Source organism: Papaver somniferum, chromosome 1, assembly GCF_003573695.1.
Source record: "Papaver somniferum cultivar HN1 chromosome 1, ASM357369v1, whole genome shotgun sequence".
Taxonomy (NCBI): Eukaryota; Viridiplantae; Streptophyta; class Magnoliopsida; order Ranunculales; family Papaveraceae; genus Papaver; species Papaver somniferum.
In genome coordinates, this window is record NC_039358.1 from 240,778,961 (window position 1) to 240,800,317 (window position 21,357).

At 41.0% G+C, this 21,357-nt stretch overlaps 1 protein-coding gene across 1 annotated transcript; it reads right to left on the reverse strand.

Moving 5' to 3' along the window:
* Positions 1-19,281: 19,281 nt before the first annotated feature.
* On the reverse strand, positions 19,282-21,119 carry LOC113339454 (wall-associated receptor kinase 2-like). The gene is made up of 3 exons (XM_026584725.1): positions 20,983-21,119; positions 20,579-20,743; positions 19,282-20,468 (listed from the first exon to the last, which is right to left on the reverse strand). The coding sequence occupies exons 1-3, from the start codon at positions 21,047-21,049 to the stop codon at positions 19,609-19,611; spliced, it is 1,092 nt and encodes a 363-aa protein (XP_026440510.1). The 5' UTR covers positions 21,050-21,119; the 3' UTR covers positions 19,282-19,608.
* Between the last annotated feature and the right edge of the window lie 238 nt (positions 21,120-21,357).

Here is a 21,357-nt window from a genome sequence, read left to right on the forward strand (position 1 = left end):
TGAAATTCACGGGAGCGTGCCCAAGACAGAAGGCGATCTCCGAATAATTATCGAGAAGCACGCTCGACTTGAAGAAATTCAACGGGAAAACCCGAGGGCATATCCGCAGAGGTCTCACCGCACCAATTCAGCAGAACAAACCAATGGGCCAAAAGGGGTTCCTCAGATGAGAGACCTCACGAAGATAGAAAGGAACGGAGGGATGAACGAAGAACAGGCGACCGAAAATTCGAAGACCAAGTTTACACGAAACTCAACGCTAGCTATGCTCGTATCCTGCGGGAGATCAAAGGGAGGGAAAACTTAGAATGGCCATGGTCTAAGGGAAAGCAGCCCCCAAGATCCGAAAAGTCTAAAGATTACTGTGAGTATCACTGTTTCAACGGACACCAGACCGAAAAATGCAAGAACCTTAAAATAATGATTCAAAAATTAATTGATGCGGGTGAGCTCAAACATTACATACGGAAGGAGGTTACCGAGGACAGATCCAAACGAACCAAGCCAGTCCAACTTCCGGAAGAAAACCGAACAATCAACACCATCTCGTGTTCCGAAGCCACAGGACCCTCGCTCACAGCACAGATTGGAAAAAGGTTACGGAAGCAATTCGAAGATCGCTGCGAGTTATATAAGGTCGATGGGATAACAGTGGACGAACATGAAAAATGGATGGAATTACCTGTCATCTTCGACGCCGAGGATATCGAAGAAGATATGGAAGACCATAACGATCCCTTGGTCCTGACATTACCAATAGCGGGATGTAACCTCAAAAAAATCCTCATAGACGGGGGAAGCTCTGTGAATGTCCTATTCTATGACGCATTCAAGCGGATGAAGCTCCATGATGAACAGTTGATGACCTCTTATCACACCATCTACGGATTCAATGGAGCGGCCACGAAGCCCTTGGGAGACATTGTGTTACAGGTTAACGCAGGGCCCATGAAACTGGATACCCGATTCAGTGTGGTGGATACCCCTTCCCCCTACAACGCCATTATTGGACGACAGTGGGTACACAAGCTCAAAGGAGTTGCGGCAACATACCACCAGTACCTAAGATTTCCAACACCTGAGGGAATTATGGAGATCAAGGGAGATCGAATCGCTACACGAGAATGCCAGGCCACTCAGGATCATATCAACAACGAGCAAGAAGAACAGCGAAAAATCCGAAGAGTAAGAAATCAAGAAACCACGCAAGAGAAAGCCGTAGAACTATTCCTTAAGGAAACCACAGGAAAAGGCTTGACGAAAGAGGGTAATGTCCGAGGCTCGGAAACAAGTACCTCAACAATCAACAAAGAGCAGAAACACGCCAAATAGCAATTAAAGAGCGCCCCAGTCCTCGGAAACCCAAGGCCTATGTTCACACCCGTGGAACCCACTAAGGAAATCAACATAGGAACGGAAGAAGACCCGAAGAGGGTCAAAATCGGGACCATCATGGGCGAAGGGAGAGAACATTCCTTAACCAAATTACTCAAGGAATATGCGGATGTGTTCTCCTGGAAGTTAGGAGATATGCCAGGGATCGACCCAAAAGTAATGCAACATGAACTACGCATCAAACAGGGCACACCCCCGTTCAGGCAGAAAATACGAAAAGTGGCTCCAGAATATCATGAGGCGGTAGAAACAGAACTTCGGAAGCTACTAGACGCAGGATTTATCAAGGAAGTCAAGTATCCTACCTGGATATCCAACATGGTCATTGTTCCTAAGAAAAATGGAGGGGTTAGAATATGCATCGACTTTACTAATCTCAACAAGGCGTGTCCAAAGGACAGCTATCCCCTGCCGAGCATAGATCAACTGGTTGAAGCAGTTGAAGGGTACGAGGAGCTGTCGTTTATGGACGGATACTCTGGTTACAACCAAGTAGCCCTGGCAGAAGAAGATCAGCAACACACAGCATTCTATACACCACATGGCCTTTATTGCTATACCAGAATGCCTTTCGGGCTCCGAAACGCAGGGGCAACATACCAAAGGATGGTCGATGCTATCTTCAAACCATGGATTGGAGGAACCCTAGAAGTCTACGTGGACGACATGCTCGTCAAAAGCAAGCTGCGTAAAAATCACCACCAGGACCTGAGGAATATTTTCAATGCAATGAGACAACATCACATGAAAGTAAATCCGGAGAAATGTACTTTCGGTGTCACCTCAGGGAAGTTCCTCGGTTATCTGGTAACGAAAAGGGGCATCGAGGTAGACCCAGCTAAGATTCAAGCCATAGTAGAGATGCCGTCACCAAAGAATCTAAAGGAAGTGCAGAAGCTCAATGGGTCCATAGCAGCGTTGGGCAGATTTATTGCACGGTCTTCGGACAAGTGCAAACATTTCTTCAATATTCTTAAGAAAGGGAGCAGGTTCGAATGGACCGCCGATTGCGAGGAAGCATTCCAAAATATCAAAGAACATCTAGCTTCGATCCCTATCCTGCAGAAACCTGACCCTGATGAAGTTTTGGCACTGTACATAGCAGCAACGGAGGACGCAGTCAGCGCGGTATTAGTCAAAACCAATACAAAGATAGAACAGCCTATCTATTACGTCAGCAAGACACTCAATCCCGCGGAAAGAAATTATACTAAGATTGAACAACTCATCCTCGCACTGGTATGGGCTACCCAAAAACTGAGAACCTACTTCCTAACTCACTTCGTCAGGGTACCATGCAGAGCACCATTGGAAGCAGTCCTCAAAAGCACAGGAAAAGTGGGCCGAATAGCCAAATGGAACACCCATCTGGACCAATTCAACATCATTCATGAAATTCAACATTCTCAGAAGTCCCAAGTTCTGGCAGATTTCTTAGCAGACCTCCCTCTAGACAACGACGAAGAGATCAAGGGAATACCAGAAGCCGAGGAAGCAATCAAGGATCCAATGGATATCCTCGAACCTGCGAGTCATAGACAATGGGAAGTCTTCGTCGACGGATCTAAAAATAAGGAAGGGGCAGGAATAGGTATTGTCATCATCACCCCAACTGGAGAAAGGATCATACAGGCACTTAGATTGGAATTCAAAGAGCATACCAATAACATTGTTGAATACGAAGCTGTCATACATGCCCTACGTATAATAATAGAGATGGGGGTAACCGATGTAAGGCTGACAAGTGATTCGCAGCTGGTCATACGGCAAATCGCGCTCGAATATAATGTGTACGATGACACCCTTTCAGCTTACATGGCATTGGTCCAAACATTGGCTTCACAAATCCCGAACATTAAGTTCCGGCACTTATGCAGAAGGGACCTCAGGCATGCGGATGCCCTAGCATACATATCATCCATGTTGAGGGATAAAAATGCCGAAGGTATTAAAATAGCAAGGGTATACGAGCCTTCGATTGCATCTCAATTCTCCTTCGCTACCAATCAAGATACGATGGAAGAATATAGTGAAGACCAAGTAGGAGAAGACATCCATAACGACTTTGATGAAGAAGACATCTTGTCAAAAGCAAATCAAGACGAAGATTTCAGCAATGAAGATGACTGGAGGGTGACAATACATGCCTTCCTCGACAAAGGAAGCCTACCTGCGGATCGGAAGCAAGCTAGAAAGACGCTCTCCAAAGTGGGAAGATACGATCTTCGGGACGGGGTCCTATATAGGAAATCTTTCCTCGGACCATTACTACGCTGCTTATCCCGAAAAGAAGGGCATCGAATTCTAAAGGATATCCATTATGGTGACGCAGGGAATCATAGCGGTATGAGATCACTAGCTGACAAGGCAAAAACGCAAGGATATTACTGGCCGACCATGATACAAGATGCTGCGAGGATGTCCCGACGATGCGAAGAATGTCAGCGCTTCGCGAAAAAAATCCACGCGCCGGCAACATTGCTAAACTCTGTCGATAGCCCGTGGCCATTTGCAAAATGGGGAGTAGACATCATCGGGCCTTTCATCGAAGGATCCAGGAAGAGACGATTTTTGATAGTAGCCACGGACTACTTCAGTAAATGGGTGAAGGCTAAGGCCTTGGCCAGGATCAGAGACGCGGATGTGTTCACTTTCATATTCCAGAACATCATTTGCAGATTTGGTATACCTGCTGAAATTGTGTCTGATAACGGCAAGCAATTACAGGGAAAAAATATAGACATGCTCTTCGACACCTTTAAAATAAGAAAGAACAAGTCCACCCCCTTATACCCTCAAAGCAACGGACAAGCGGAAGCTACCAACAAGACCCTCGCCCTTATACTCAAAAAACAATTAGACGAGCATAAGGGAAGATGGTGCGAACAACTGCACAATGTCTTGTGGGCATACAGGACAACACGAAGGTCCGCTACCGGAGAATCCCCGTTTCTTCTTACTTATGGAGCTGAAGCAGTCATACCTACAGAAATCCTTATGCCAACCACGAAGACTGAAGCCTGGGAGAAAAACCTAACAACAGATATGATGTTAGAAAGGTTGGACGACTTGGAGGGAAGAAGGGAAGTAGCATTGCAAAAGATGGAAAATTATCAACGAAGACTAGCAAGGGAGTACAACAAAAAGGTAAAGCTACGAAATTTTGTAGAGGGACAGTATGTGTTGAGAACAATCCCACGATATCAGCAAGAAAAGAAATGGGGAAAGTTAGCACCTACATGGGGAGGACCGTTTATGATCCACGACATTGCGGGTAATGGTTCTTACTACCTTCGTAATCTAAAAGGTGAGGTCCTCCGGCATCCTTGGAATGCTAAATGGCTCAAACCATACTTCCCATAGAAGCAACGCAGATTTGAATCTGCTGGGAATATACTAGAAGAAGAAAGGAGCCTCCCCGCCCAACATGTTTCTATCTCTGGAAGAGGAATTGCAGACCTCAACTTATCAATTAAACAAGCTTTTAAATTATCAAGTCTGTGGAATCTACCTACAATATTGGGGAAAGTAGTTAATCTACAATCTCTCAGGGCTCCCCCATCAGTGTCCATAAGTGTAGGACCAGGGGGAAGGCACCCAGCAGAAAGAGATACCCAACCAATCTTAAGGAAACGGGTCGACGGAATGGGTGCGTACATATTTTACGCCCCATATCCTAGAACGTTGCCCCGGCCCCCACCGTCTGGGAATCCTCTGGCCCAGGATTTGCCAGCGGGGTGACAGGTCTCAAGACGATCACGAAGGTACCTTCCTTTCGTATCGCACTCAAAAACACTTAACTTTTGTTTTGATTTTTCACAAACTTAAAATACAAAAACATTGTAGGTATATCAAGAAGAGAATTCATTTCATAAAGGGTGATTACAAGAAGTGAACGGCCAAAGCCAAGGATACACAATCAAAAAACATTCCTTTTACATCGTTACAAAAAGCACAATTATGCCGCGGACCCTACAGAACGCTGCCATCTCTACCTAGGTGGCGGTCCCGTCATCCGGATTCTTCCTCAGACTTGATGGGACGCTCCCACCAGAAGAGGGGCCCGAGGAGCTGGGCAATGCAGCAGGAACGGGACGACGAGGGTAGTTCTTCACGAGACCATGTTCATTCCTTAGGCCAAGCTCTATCCTCTCCAGCATCTTGTTCGTCTCCTCAGCCAATTGACAACGAGCCTTATGTTTAATAACGGTTGTCCGCTGTTGGGCTTGGGATAATAACGAGGATAGCCGATTCACTTCTCTGGAAGCAGCACCAACGGCCTCCTCGCGGGTGGCTGCTAAATTCTTGAAGTGATTGGTTTGTTCCTTTTGATGTGCTAAGGAAGATTGAGCCTTTTCAAGTTCTTCATTTGTGACGCGAAGCCGTTCCTCGAGCCCTGAAAAAGACAACACCACGGAGTTAGCGTAGAAAACTAGCAAGATCACACTCGAAGAATTGGGATTATACCTTAGACACAAGCCGAAGCCTCTTCATATTCATTAACAACCGCATCTCGCGCTTCATCAAGATGATCATATTCCGCGAATAATTTCTTATAGTCTAGTTGAAGGTTGGTGAGAGTAAATTGACAGGCATCTAATTCTACCTGCTTCATCGAGTCCATATGACGAAGGTGGTTGACCTCTTTATTTATCTCTGAGACCCCTTTGCTGAGTCTATACATGCACACTTCAAGATTCCTCTCAGACTCAGCAAGACGGGCTACATCGGCACGAGACGCGGAAAGAGCATTGCTGAGAGCATAGACTTCAGCACGAGCATCATCCCGTTCCCTGGCAAGACCAAGCATATTATCTTGGACCCCTGAAAGAGGAATGGACCGCGCCGTCTGTAATTCTTCTTCCAATAGCTGAATCCTAGATTCCAACAAGGAAGTACGCTCGCGGGATTCCCGCAGATTATCACTGGTCCACAGCAGTGTGCCATCAAATAAAGCACGATCATGGTTGTACAGATTTTGCATGTCGACCATCTGAACATGCCGCGCGCGCCATACTTCAGCCCGAGCATCCCATTTCCTAGCCTCACTCTTAATCTTCTCAACCAAATCTCTAATACGAGATTTTTGCCGAGCTCTTTCGTTTCGAAGCCATACCAGCTCGGGGATGCCACCCACTGGACATAGGGTGGGGAGACTCAGACAGAACAACTAAGAGAAAAGAATGACGACAAACGGCGAAGGAAAAGAACCAAACCTGTGAAAGTGGAAACTTGGCTACGAGTTTGCTCTAACTCAGCGCGCACTGCAATAAGTTCTGAACGAAGATCAGCCTCTGCTTCACCCAGTCTTTCTTTCTCCTTGAGGCTTTTCTTCAGCTCTTCTATTTCCACCTCCGCCGCAGATAATTCCTTTTCCCGATGACGAAGCTTAGCCTCGAGCTTCAGAGATTTTGCTTTAAAGAACTGATATAGCACGTGGTTGCAATGCTCGCTCCTCATCATCTACACATCAAAATGACAAAACATTATTCAACCGAAGCGTCCTATTCTCACGAACAAGAATGTACGAAAATTTACCTCCAGCACACGCTGTTGCGGGAAGCCATATTGATACCCGTCGACAATAGCCATCATATCGGCAACAGAAGTAGGAGGCTCCGGCACGAGGGTAGCTTCGGGAACGGTCAACCTTGTTCCCCAGGCTTCAGACACCTGCGCCTTCGAAGACATCTCCATCATACGACGGGTATACGCGGTTGATTCCTTTTCCCCAACAACCACAGGAGCAGGATGAGAGACAAACAGAAGATTCTTCTCCTTGAACCAACTCATGATGGCATCCTCACCCTCAGACATCGGCGACTGGGGAAGACTATCGGCGGGCGCGTCAACAACAGATTTTCCTTTGACCGACTCGACCCCCTCAGCATGAACGTTGGCATGTTCTCCCGCGTCTACATGCACAGCAGGCTCCTCCGCACCAACACATTCTACAGCAGCATCACCATTACCATCACCACCAAGAACATCCCAATTGTCATTAGGGGAAAGTAAAGAGAAGTCCTCGGGAAAATCGAGGGCTTCGTCAAAGAACTCCCCCGTGGAATACATCCGATCGAAAGAAAATTCTTGAGAAGTGGGGAGGGTATCCATGACATCACCAGCAGGGACGGAAACATCCTCGATGACAACATCATCCGCCACTACACCCTTGTTCCTTCCTCCATCACCGGCGGGACCAGCGAAGACCTCTTCTTCGGCATTGATAGGGGAGGTACCAGTACGTTCCTCCCCATCTGTAATCTCGTCCTCGGCAAACTCTTCGTTCACAGGACTAGTAACTTCTTCTTGGGCCTCAACCTCACCCACCACCATAGTAGAAGACTGCTTCGGCCTAATCTTTGTCTTCTTCAATACCTGAAACCGACACCACAAAGGAATTATTCTTCCCGTCCGATGGAAGTTATAAAAACGAAACACAACTACAATCTGCGTACCTGAGCAGCTGAGATATTCTTCGATGGGAGTATAGCACCGGAACCATCCTCCTCGTCTCCCTCTACGACATCCAGGGCATAAGGAAAATTCATGCCCGCAAAGTTTAGACGCCAGGGGCAGAAATCTCCATAGCGAGCGGGAGGAGATTCGCGCGGCTTACTATTCTCGGTTGGCCGCCATCCGCGGGAACCGGGAATCCAACCGTAAGCCCACGGACCTACTATCTCAATGACAGTGGCGTGCCACTCATAGTCATGATCACGCTTGATCCTTTCTCGCGCGGGGAAGAGTTTCCGACGATTGGACGCCTTCGTGCCAGGAACATACTTCAGCTTGGCATCGCTGACCTCATTTAACAGACGAATCTCGCCTCGAGGAGCAGGAAGATTCCGAAGGCTGACACTCTACGGCTTGCGATTCCTGCTATTGACGTAATCACCGAAGGAGTTATTAAAATTCTCAGGAGTGTACCATTCCTTCTCCAAGGGATTGGGGACGTAGCAGGTCATCGACGTTTCCCCCTTACTCCGCAGATAACATTCCTTCAGGGCGCGGAGATAATTCCCCGATAACTGGGATACGGAACGGCTATGAGTATTTGTGGAAGAACCCTCACGACTAGCGAGCACGTCGTAGTAGAAGGAATCACCCGATTTGTACAACGGCAGCATCAGACCAGCCTCGAAGGCCCCAACCGTCGTTAACAAGTGAAATTCATCGAATTCGTACTTAGAGATCAGCTCATACGTGATATCATCCTCGGGGGCATAAAACCGAACCCCGAAGGCTTGGAGATCATGCTTCTCCTTGAATATTTCAAGATCGATATGCTTGAAGGTTACTTTTCTCCTGCTAACAGAAACACTGCGTATCAAGGGAGCAGCCTCTTCCTCCTCGGCGGGACCGGATGAGCTAACAAACGCTTCAGACGCTTTTCTCTTCACGGGGGGATTCTTTGAAGATCCAGCCGCAGGAGCTACGCCCTTTGTATTCTTCCCCTTCAAAGTTGGAGAAGACCGTGGATGATGCTCGGGCTCTAACGAACGTAAAGGAGGAACGTCAAAAGCAACAGCGCGGGGAGGAGCCTGCGTACTCCGAGTCTCTTCACGAGGACGCACCATTGAGTGATTAAAGACTCTCCGTGAGCCAGACGGAATTATCGGAGGAATCTCTTCCCGAGAAGACGAGGCTCTCGCTCCGGAAGACACTCGACTCCGACGAACATCATCTTGAGACTCTCGACGCTGAGGAGATCTCGACAACCTAGAATCAGGAGTCTCATAGGTAGGCCGTGGACGGTCAGACATGGCTGCGGAAAGAATAAAATCAAGAACAGGTTACACACAATAACCAAAAATCAAAAAACACATTCATAGCAATACAACCACGACAACATAGCAACCCTAAAATTAGGATACAATCTCAATACTCCACCCTCGAAGTAATGGCTGCCTTAATTTAAGATGAAGAACAGGGGCAAACTAGTATGCAAGCATCAGAAAGAGTTCTTCATCACAAACAAGGAACAACAATAGCAGAAAATTCACAATTCAACACGGCATAAAACAGTGAAATCAAGAAAAACTCACCGGCAAAAACAGCAAGTAGAAGAAACGAACAGGGGAAGATCCCAGGTGCAATAAAGACTGACAGAAGTTAAGATCACAGGTGCAATGAAGACTGACAAAGAATTTAAGGTCACAGGTTTAATGAAGGCAGATAGGAAACTTAAAGGAAGAATGAACTGAGAGAGTGTTTAGGAAGAATGAAATTAAATTTCCTCTCTATCCTTAAAATACCCGAAAGAAAAGAGGAAATTAAGGGAGAAATAGGAAAACGTGCCCGTTACATAAGCAGTTAATGCACGAATAAAAGACGTGCCCAAGTATCTAGGAGAAGTTATTAGGAGTGAGAAGAATGTGCGGCGATAGTTTTTCTTCAAGGCACCCATTAGTCAGTTAAGCCTGAAGAAAAGGGGCAAATTGTGTACACATATATCTCACTATCGGACACGTGTATACAGAAAGGTACGTGGAAAGCATGCAAGCCAAGACATCAAAACACGATGCGTCGCGAAGCACCAAATAAACCCCTAGGAGTTGCTTTATCTCATCCCCAGAAGAGGAGCTAAGATCAACGGTGGGGATAAAGTCAGCTGACACGGACTGACAGGGGCAGAAGACACTTGTCTGACACGAGCAGACCCCTTAACCACCCGCATTAAACACTCTGAGCAGTGCACGTGTCGACCGACCTATGGAACGAGCGAAGATGCCTCCGCGGGATCGAGGGGGAAACGCAGACCTCTGCGTGATGGACACAAGACACTAGAAGATAAGGTTCCAACGGTCTTCAGAGATGGGTCCCACATTCCTACCTTATAAATACCCAATCTCCACAAAGGGGGAAGGGGATCGAAAAAACATCAGGAAAGAGAGAGAGAGAGAGAGAGAGAGAGTAGCAAAGGTAAGGAATCCCATAGTGGAGAGAAATATGTAAACCCCAAGTCATTCAACTATTCGTGTAACCGTGAATAATATAGCAGAACAACAAACCCCGTGGATGTAGGCCTTAGTGCTGAACCACGTAAACCTTGGTCTTATTTACATTTCAGCACTTTACATTCATTTAGTTCCGCATGCATTTACTTATATATGTTGTTTTCCTTTTATATTTGTACCCCATGCATAATCGCTACGCATGGGGAAGTTGGAGGAGGCCATGATAAACCCGCGGGTTTGAGCCAATGAACCCACATCAGGGTATCATCATCGTAATCTCTTTAGACTTTAACAATTGATTGCGGGCATTCGGACCCCGCGTAGTCCGTGTGTCCACACTCTGCATTCATTTTTTACTTCTTGATTTATGAAACAAACAAGTCATCTGATTCAGTTGGGGATGACCAATACCGTAAAAGTGACTCAAAAGTCAATCTACGAATAGCACTGAGTATTGAGATGAAAAATCGATATTCATCAATCTTGTATTCCTCTAGTGTATTTCTATGCCCAAAACTCTGCACATTCACTGCTGAACTTAGTTTGTTCATGTTTATAAGATGATCTCTCCGAAAAAACAATCAAGAGTCTTCACAAGCACTGCCTTCTCAATTTCTTTTATGTAAACGTCGTCGTAACCAGATTGATGAAAAATCGATATTCATCAATCTTGTATTCCTCTAGATAAGAACCGATCAGAACGTCCCCGAGGTGCTTGCGAAGAAAATTACAAGTTACCTGATATGGTCCACTCTTTGACCACTCGCCAGTGCATATTACGGATGTTAAATACAAGTTTAATCTCATAAGGGAAGGGAATCTCTCCCTATTGCTAATAACGACTCATCAGTTTCTATCGGGTGTTAACAAATCCGATTCTAATATGTTAAGGAAGAAATATCCGATAAAAAATCCGATATGATATCCTATAGAATTTCGAATACTCGGAAACGGATTCCGGATATCAGACTAATATTGACATCCCTATCCAAAAGATCCTTAGTAAACTGGAAAGTTCTAGATAGGATAATTATGAAAGAATGGAATTGTTGTTAATGCAAAACATAACACGGTGGTCACCATCAACACCGACAAGATTGATAAAGGGATACCAATGTTAACGGAGATGATACCAATTAATAAATCTAGTAGTCAAGATTTTTTTCGTTTTATATACTCTCTTAGTCCCTTATTAGTTGAGCTATTTGGTTTTAAATTTTGTCCCACAAATAGATGAGCCATTTCACTAATCAAGGGGGTATTTCTAACACTACCCATTTATTGATTATTGTTACTATAAGAAATATGTATAATTTGATAGTCATGTTTACATTCGTTACGTAAGTGTTTTAAAATGTTTTTTAACGGTATAAAGTTTACAAAAAACCGTGGTATAGTTTAAGAGATAAATCATTTCGGAGTTTTACAAGTTATTATCCATAAGGGCATACTTGTAAAAAATACTTAAACATATTCCCTTTCTTTCGTTGCCTTAAAAATTGTGCAAACTACAAATGGCTCAACTAATGTGAGATGAAGGGAGTATATGAATTGCTCGTGTCATGGATTTATTTAACAGAAAATGGGCTATATAGCCAAAATGGCGAGTTTTCTAGGCCATATGGACAGTTAGAATTAGGCCTGGGTCAAATGTCCAAAAGAATCTTTCTGGGTCAAATAGACGGTACTACCCTTGTGTAACCGTTAGCCCACCACATTCTCCTTCTCTTTTTTATCAAAACAACCTCGTACTCCTCCCTCTTCAACAAAAAACTGAACCCCAAGTTCATCTTCTTCTTCTGAAAAACTCTGTGAGTTTTCCAACTCCTCCACCGTCTCCCCACACCAGAAACTAGTTTCATCCACCATCTGCTAACAATCTTCACTACCAAAAACTCATTTTCCTCCACCGTCTACTAACGATCATCACCAACAGAAATCAGTTTCATCAACCGGTTCACCACCATCAAACTACCAGAAATTTGTTTCTCTGTTAAAACACCATCAACACTAAAAGAGGGTTTTCTGAGAATTAGGGTTCCAATTATTTCAGTTTATTGGAAGAGTTTGGGTTTCAGAATCGATCCACAGAATGTCTCCTAGAACTCGTAATTTTTCAAACCCTAACTCTGTTTTGTTCTTAATTTCAGAATTGCATGATTAATTTGTTGAATTTGTTGTTATTATTTTCATTTCAATTAGATTAATATGTTGAATTGCTTGTTTTATTTTCATTTTAATTGGATGAAACTAGGTTGCATCTGGTTATTTAAGTATTTCCACTGTGAAATTGGTTGAAGTGAAATTGGGCCATCTGGGTATCTGATTTGTTTCAACAGGTTTAAACTAGGATGTAACTGGTTTCATCGAGTGTTAATCTACATTGTATATTGTTTCAGAAGATTAAAACTGGATGAAACCAGTTTCGTTCAGGTTTAAAGATACATCTGCGGTTAATATAAGACTATTAGTATGTTGTGAATGGGATGTATGAAAATCTATGTTATGGATTGAACGAAATTGGGTTTGCATTTGGTTACGAAGTGATGCTCAGCAGGTGTTTGAAACTGGGTTTCATCAAATTTTAAGTTAGAATGTAAATGACTTGTTGGTGGTGTTAAATGAATGATTAAATGGGTTTGCATATTGTTATTTAATTGTTAAATTGCCTGAAGTGAGATTGGATGTAATTTGGTTTTCATCTTGGATTGAATCTGGTTATATCAACTGTTTCAGCAGGTTTACACTATTATGAAACTGATTTCATCCAGGTTTAGTTTGCAGTATATGTTGTTTCAGCAGACTAAGACTGGATGAAATCTGATACATCCAGGATTTTGCTACTTTTTAAAGTTAACTTTTGAAGATCTGTATTAAAGTTAGGTCCTATTTTAGCTTCATTCCATAAATCAGTTATTCTGAAACCTGCTGAAACTTGGTTTCATCCAAATTGTTGCAGGAAGCGGTAGTAAGAAAAGTAAGAAGAGTGCTGCTGCTGAAATTACATCCAAGAATAAGCATGATGTGAAAGTGGGCGGAGAGTCTAGCACAGGGGATATGGAACTTGTGGATGCCGAAATGGATGAAGACAAGTTAGAGAAAAAGGAAGGGAATAAAACGTTCCGATCAAACCTGAAACCGACAGTTGAAGTGCTGGAAAAATTGGTATTTACTGAAGCACAAGAGGCTGTGTTAAGGAAGACTAAATTCTGGAACTTTATTGAGGCGATCAAACAAGGTAAGGTGGGCAAGGATGAATGTAGCAAAGCTCCAAGGGCATTAGAGTTCATCATAAGAAATTTTGACCTGAAAGAGTTGGCATTCAAGATTGGTGATCAAGTTTTCAAGACCGATACAAATCATCTTGCTGTTATTTTCAAAATGCAGAGAATACGTATGAGTGAACAAGATAAGAAACTTTATGGACCAAAAGAAGACCCGAGTTTGAAAACTTCTGAATTTTACAAAAAGTACTTTCTTGAGCCAAAGAGAAGGGATGAAGAGGAGAAAAAGAAAGATTAAAAGAAGAAGGTTGGAGCCAAAGAGAAGAAAAGGAAAGAGAAGAATACTGGGGACAAGTTGGATAAGAAATACATCGTCGAAGGAATACATACTGCTATGAATGAAGAAGGAACAGAAGAAGACTTGGCGAAACTTTTGTTGCTGTTCATGTTCTGTACAGTATTCTTCATAAACACTAGAGGTATGTATGTCCACTACAAGTATTTGAACTGCCTACAGTCAATCGACACCATTAACAAAGTATCTTGGCCCGATCTCATTCACGAGCATTTAATGCAAAGTGTTAAAGCTGTATACGAGACACCATACTCTATCAATGGTTGCAACTTCTATTTGCTGGTGAGTATCGTCTTTTATCTTTTGAATATATTTTTTTCTTACGTTAAATGTATCATGCAGTGAGTAACATCTTATAGATTATATTTTGAATATATTTTTGTTTTTGCAGTTATGGATTTTTGAGCAAATGAAAGGCATTAATAGGAAAGACAACAATGATTCATGGCCAAGGTTTGCAAGATGGGACTTGTATAAAGTATCTTGCGAAATTGAGGGGAAGCTTGAAACTTTTTCAAGCAGTGAGGTAAAAATCTTGTTGTTATTATAACTGGATGAATCCAGTTACATCTTGTGTTGATGTTGTTTAGATTCATTTTTAAAATTCTATCCCCTATTATAACTGGATGAAACCAGTTACATCTTATGTTATAAAATGATGAAACACATTATCTACCAAGTTTCATCATGTGTTATGATAAGATGAAACCAGTTACATCATGTGTTATGATAAATTTTATGTGTTTGCAGGTTGTTGACTTTGTTGGTAGCTGGAGTCAAGAGGAGAAACAACTATTCTTGTTTGGTGATGAAGAAGAAAACACAGATGAAGATGATGTTTCCAAGTTGAAGAATGAACTAGATGAGAAGGACAAGATTATCCGTCACTTGAATGACGAGTTGGAATCAAGGAATACAGAGTTGGAAGCAAAGGAGGCTGAGTCTGAAGCAAAGGATAAGACAATCTCAGACTTGCAAAGTGAAGTGGAAGCCTTGAAAGCGCAACTCAAGCCTCAACCGGGAACTCAGCAAGCTTTCTCTCAAGAGATTGTTCTTTACACCACACCTGAAGACTATTGAAGATGAAGAAAAAAAATATTTTTAGATGGGTGAATATGGAGAAAAAACATCCTCCAGGTACTGAAGTATGCTTGTAACTTAGTGAATGTTGTTATAAATGACCTAAAATATCTTCAAAATCAAAATTGTAACAAAAAATTTTCAACCAGGTCAACAAAGTTCGGTTAGATTATATGAAGAACATGTAACCGAACTTTCTGCAAATGCAGTTCGGTTAATAAATCCAAAATCACAGGCAACCGAACCAGAGCTTTAATGGAGTTTTTGTTTGTTCAGCTTGCTGATGAAAAATCAAATGTAACTGAACTACTATGCTTGAGTTTACAGAGTTTGTTCGGTTCAGTCGACTCGACCACGTTGTAATCGAACTTTAAACAACAGAGTTCGGTAAGTTCGCAAATTTTTTTTTTTCGATTAAACCGAACTCAACATTTGGATACACAGAGAAGAGTTCGGTTTTGAAATTATTTTTGCGAGTTAACCGAACTCATTATATAGGTTTTCTGAGTAAAGTTTGGTTAGGATTTTTTTTTGCGATTAAACCGAACTCAACATTTGGCTATATGGAGAAGAGTTCGGTTTTGAAATTATTTTTGCGACTCAACCGAACTCAGGTGTTCGGTTAGGTAAAAAAAAATTCTTAGCCAAAGTAATCTTCGTGTTCTTCATTTTTAAAAGTTCGGTCGTAAAACTAGGGTTTTTTTCAAAATTATCCTAACCGAACTTACTAGTGTAACCTCCAAATACAACATATTTTGATGACTACGGCTCAAAATTTCAATCAAAAACTAATTAGAAGTAATGGGTTTGTGGGAAAATATTTATGGATAGGTTTGCTTATAAAAGATTGATTAATCGACGATGAAAACTCAATGAATCGACGACGATGAAAATTTGATGATTTTGATTAGATTTGTATACGATCAGGTTTAGATGATCATATATTGATGAAGAAGAGAAGAAGAAAAATTGTAGAATAGAGGAAGAAGAAGTTGTAGATTAATTATAATTTTAATTAGGTAAAAGGGTAAACTAGTCATCTCCACCTTTTAGAACACCCCTTATAATTATAGGGAAGGTGGCTTAATCAAATCATGGTCCCTTCAAAAAAACCATGGTCCCAAAAAAAACCGTTCTTTCTTAAATAGTAACCAAGTATAGAAGTGTTCATGCCTCAGATGTCACATTTAAAGCTCGCCAAAGTCACAAAACTAGGATAATAGCTCGTCCAAGACAAGCCCAGAACACTATTCATTCATTCTTTCTCGTGAAGGCCCCCAACAACCAACAACAAACCAAATTCAAGTTGGTTTTTATTACTTTGATCATAACTATTTAGTTGTACTTGTGTGTTGGAATTGAGTGATTTGTTGCACATTGGAGTCATCTTTTCATTCCCTACAAGATGAAGGTGGTATTTATGGTATGAATGGTCCAGGTGGACGAAACAAGCTTTCTTCACTTCTCCCCTTTTGGTGAATATTCGTCTATCCATTGGCCTTGGGTTCTTCCACACCCATAATCCATTGATATTATGCAGATTAAAGGCATCAACATCTACAACTCTCGTGTCCTCTGTGGTGATGACACAGAATCACAAGACCACATCTTTCTTCACTGCAAGATAGCACACAAGATATGGTCTATGGTTTTGCCGAGTAATTGTTGGTCTTGGGATTTGCCTGGGAGTATGAGAATGCTAGCCCTCAATTGGCATCATGACTACTTTTCGCACACATGAAACTATATTTGGAGCATGATACCGGTTGCAGTAATCTTCATAATTTGGACAGAAAGGAACATGCGTACATTTGAGGCTAAGTACACTTTTAAGACCGAAAAAGATTTGGGTATGGATATAAAATCTTTAATATTGTCTTGGGCTAGTGCTGCAGGTAGAAAAGTCCATCAAGATTATGCAAGCTCAATTCTTAACAACTGGGAAACACTTTTTGTTTAACCAGTTTGTGTTTTTGGCTTTCTGTTTTTCTACTTCTGGTAGAACTCCTGTATATTCTCTTTTCTTCAATAAAATCTTCTCTTCTTATCAAAAAAAAAAAATGCTTCACTTCTTTTGCATTTTTTGATATATTCCAGTTGATTTTTGTATGATTCACGTAACATAAGAAATAAGAGTAACACAAGGTAAAATACAAAAAATCTAAGGAATATAAGTATGAACTCGACACTACAAATATGTAAATTGAGCATTTATGAATTAACATCTATCAAACAAACAACTTCAACTAGAGTAGAGTAAAAATAATTTACTGACAGTGCGTCTCCACAATATTGATCAAATGTATTGAAAAATCAAAGGGCTGAACGATAGTTATTAAATATCTTGGAAAAATATAACAGCTGCAGTCACCAAGTAACTAAGGAATAAAACAATCTGAAATCAGTAACAGCTTAGAAAACGTCACCAAATCATTAACAGGTGAAAAAACATCAACAGGGGGTTTTCAGCCTATTCTGGGTAAGAAAAAGAATTTAAACAGGGAATTTACTCGAAAGCTCCTTAAAAGAATTTTCGGATGAAACGCTTTGCATGAGCTTGTTGATGTGATTTTCGCTTTCGTTCACTTTTCATGTTTAATTCATAACTTCTTCAGAAGGTTCTGGCTTTATGTACCCTCATATTTATGTTTTCTTTTCTTCTATTAGTAAACTTCACCTTGAAAAAAGATTATCTTAACTCATTGACTATTGGGTTCATAATTCAAGGCTAGTGTACACAGTTTTATGTTGGCTAAGGGAGTCGTTGTTTACATTAATTTTATGATATCCCAAGGTTTTCAATATTATAAACTTTTGTGTCTTATGTGTGATTATCGTTACTAATTGGTTGCTTTTGTTTTGATTCGTCAGCTAATTCTAATACCATTGGAAATCGTTGCTGATCATTTAGTGATCGATATACTTCATAGATGCTATCAGCAAGCGCTGAACAAGTATGTGAGGGATTTAATGTTAAAAATATCCGAAGATTCATGCACTGTTTGATGTTTCAAGTATGTGGAGGATTTGATTCCATCAGCTTTGAGTACAAAAAAAGTAAAGCGTATTTCAAAGGAATGGGATTATATTAGGTGATCAATATTCAAGTTGGTCAAGATGGTTTTACTGAATTCGGCGTATTTCGAAATTCAAGATGATCTGGAAGCCAGGAGCAGAACTACACCAAGGCTAGGGCTAGCTTAAGCGAGGATCAACAAGACAACAAATCATCTTTTACGTAGCTTATTTTGAGTTGGGTCATAATATATGTGTGAATTTTACACTTAAGCCAAGGCTAAGAAAAGGCTCTAGCCCACCCCATAACCAATGTCTAGTTCCGGCACTGCTAGAAGCAACTTTGGATTCTGGTGATATTCTTACATTTGTTTTGCTCCACATTTCAGGTTTGACATTCATACTTAGCGAAGCATACCCTATATGTTTTCAGCATAGCTTCAAGTAAGTTTTCTCTAACCTATAGATTCAAGTGTCCCAAATGTGGATAAGGGGATATTTCACCCATAACAAAAATATTCTTTATTACTACCTTATTACCCTTAGATAATTAACCTAAATCTAATTAAAACCCAATAACTAAACCTAAACCTAATCAATATTGTCTATTTTTCTCTTCTCTTTCTCCATCGTTTTTTTTTCAACGACGATTAAGATTCTCCAAAAATAATTACTTCAATTAGGTAAGAATCGAAAACCCACCTTTTTTTTTGTTGTTTTTGATCGGATAAATAGGTTAGCTAGATTTGATCAAATTAGAGATTTTGAAATAGTTTCATAATTACATACGGTTGGGAAATATTGGTTTTCCCAAACAAAAATCAATTATACGATTGAGAAAATATGAACTCCCAGCCGTATTTGAACATGAATTTTTTTACGGTTGGGATATATGGTAGTTACAGTCCCAACCGTATGTTAAATAAAAAAATAAAAAATTGATTTTGATTTTCAAACCCTAACTATAAATTAGTCTAACTTAATCATACTTAATTTAATTAATCTAATTATTAGCACTAACTAACGGAGGATATTACCATTAACAAAATTAATAGATTAAGGGATTTTGTTGATTACTATTTCATGACTCTATTTTGTCATCTTGTGAGCCGTAAAAACCAAAAGTATAAAACCCCTGTAAAGAATTCATTGAAAAAACCTAGTCATCTAGAGTGGGAGTACAGTTATTCCAAAAAAAGAAAAAAAGAAAGAAAAATACATTGTGTCTATGGATGTATGATGACATTTACAATCGGGCCCACAAGTTACAGGAAGCGAATTTCTCTATACATTATACTGGGTTGAGTATCGGTGGTGTAGGCATCAGTTGGCTTTGCTGGTAACTTCGATGTTCAATTGTGGTGGCTTGAAGGATGATTTGAGCTGGATGCATATGACTGAGACATTTGCAAAACTTGTAGATCAGCTGCTATTTGTTTCATCATAGGTCGGTCCTCGCCCTTTAGGTTAAGGCATTTCCTTGCCATCTTTACAACCGCAATAACCTCCTGTAGGTTTCCATCACTTGTAAGTTTAGCATCCATGAGATTGAAGGCATCATTCTCCGTATTCTCATCCATTATATAAAGAAATATGCTGCAAGATTACTGTGTTCTTTTGGTCTTTCAGGGCAAAGTGGTCTTTCACCCGTTAAGAGTTCTGCCAGAACTACACCAAAACTATACACGTCACTTTTATGTGTGAGTTTGCTTGTGTTGAAGTACTCCGGATCCAAATATCCGAAAGTGCCATGAATTAGTGTATCTACATGACTATGATCCAATGGAACTAACCTAGACAACCCAAAGTCCGAAACTTTAGCTGTGAAATTTTTATCTACTAATATGTTGGTAGACTTGATATCCCTTTGAATGATGGGTGGTGACGCTGCCGAATGTAAATATGCGATTGCACTGGCAGTTTCGGTTGCAATCCTTAGACGACTTTCCCAAGTCATAGATTCTAGCTTGTAATGGATGTGCTGGAAAAGACTACCACTAGGTACATACTCGTACACAAGCAGAGGAGTTTCAGTTTCTAAGCAACAACCCAAAAGCTTCACCACATTTCTGTGATTAATCTGGATTAAGATAGCTACCTCATTTATGAACTGCTCGACTTGACTCTGGTTGAATACTTTGGACCTTTTTATGGCTACTACCCGATTATCAGACAAAGTCCCCTTGTAAACTATTCCACTCCCTCCTTGCCCAAGAATTCTGTTCTGATTATATTTATTGGTTGCCAATTTTAACTCTTCCGATGTAAAGATTTTTGTTGACTCTCCGCCACTTCCATATATAGACATATGTTGTTTCAGCAACAATCCGCCATTTTGCTTAAAGAACTTCTCTTTAAGTTTAAATAGCTTTCGTTTCCGCATGCTTATGTATAAAAGAAATCCTCCAATAATAAAAATTAAGGAACCAAATCCAACACCTATGTCACGATAACAATTACGACACTCTAAGTTCTGGAAAAAGGAACATATATGTACAAGTTCTAACACTAACTTATATTTGATGAGCAAGGTTAATTAGTGCAATTACCGAGTGCAACCCTCATTGTCATGCCAATAGCAGTTCTGCAACCAGTCCCGTCTTTCCTCCCATCTCCATTCTTTCCTTCTGGACAGGAGCACGTGTAACTTCCATTTGTATTCGTACAAATTCCTTCACATGGATTGTTTCTCTTATCTTCACACTCATTTATATCTATATTGATCAACAGCAGTGTTAAATATCCATAAAACTTATTCAGAAATAATTTCTAAACTAGCTTCCTCAATATATTTTTCTCAAGGTTTTTATCAGTAAATCAAAACACTTTTGCCTTTTTCAGTTTGCAGCTAATCTGTAAAATAGCATTTCAACCACTAGGACACCTTTTAGAAAACATAAGGTAGAATGGACTGAAGAAACTTAAAAAAGACGTATTCATATCCAATTCTAACCTGTGCATCCAGGTTCAAGATAAGGGTTTCCTTCGAATCCTTTGTTGCAAGTGCATCGATATGCCATCTGCAGGTTACTTACTGTACCTCCATATCTATTGGTATCAATTGTCTGAGAGCAATAACTGTTTTCCTGGCATGCGTAAGTTCTATTGATTTGTTGTGCCTCTTTACAAGAAGTGGTATTAGATTCTATAGCCCAGTCGAGGACCACCGGTATGACACTATTTTTATATGTGCTACGAAAGCCGCCCATAGTAAGATCCAATGGATTGAACAGGTACTGACCTAGTTCAGCCAGTAAGGCAAAGTTACACGAATTAGGAGGACTTGTATCAGTTTGATTATCATTATGTTTCTGCACCGCTCCTTCAA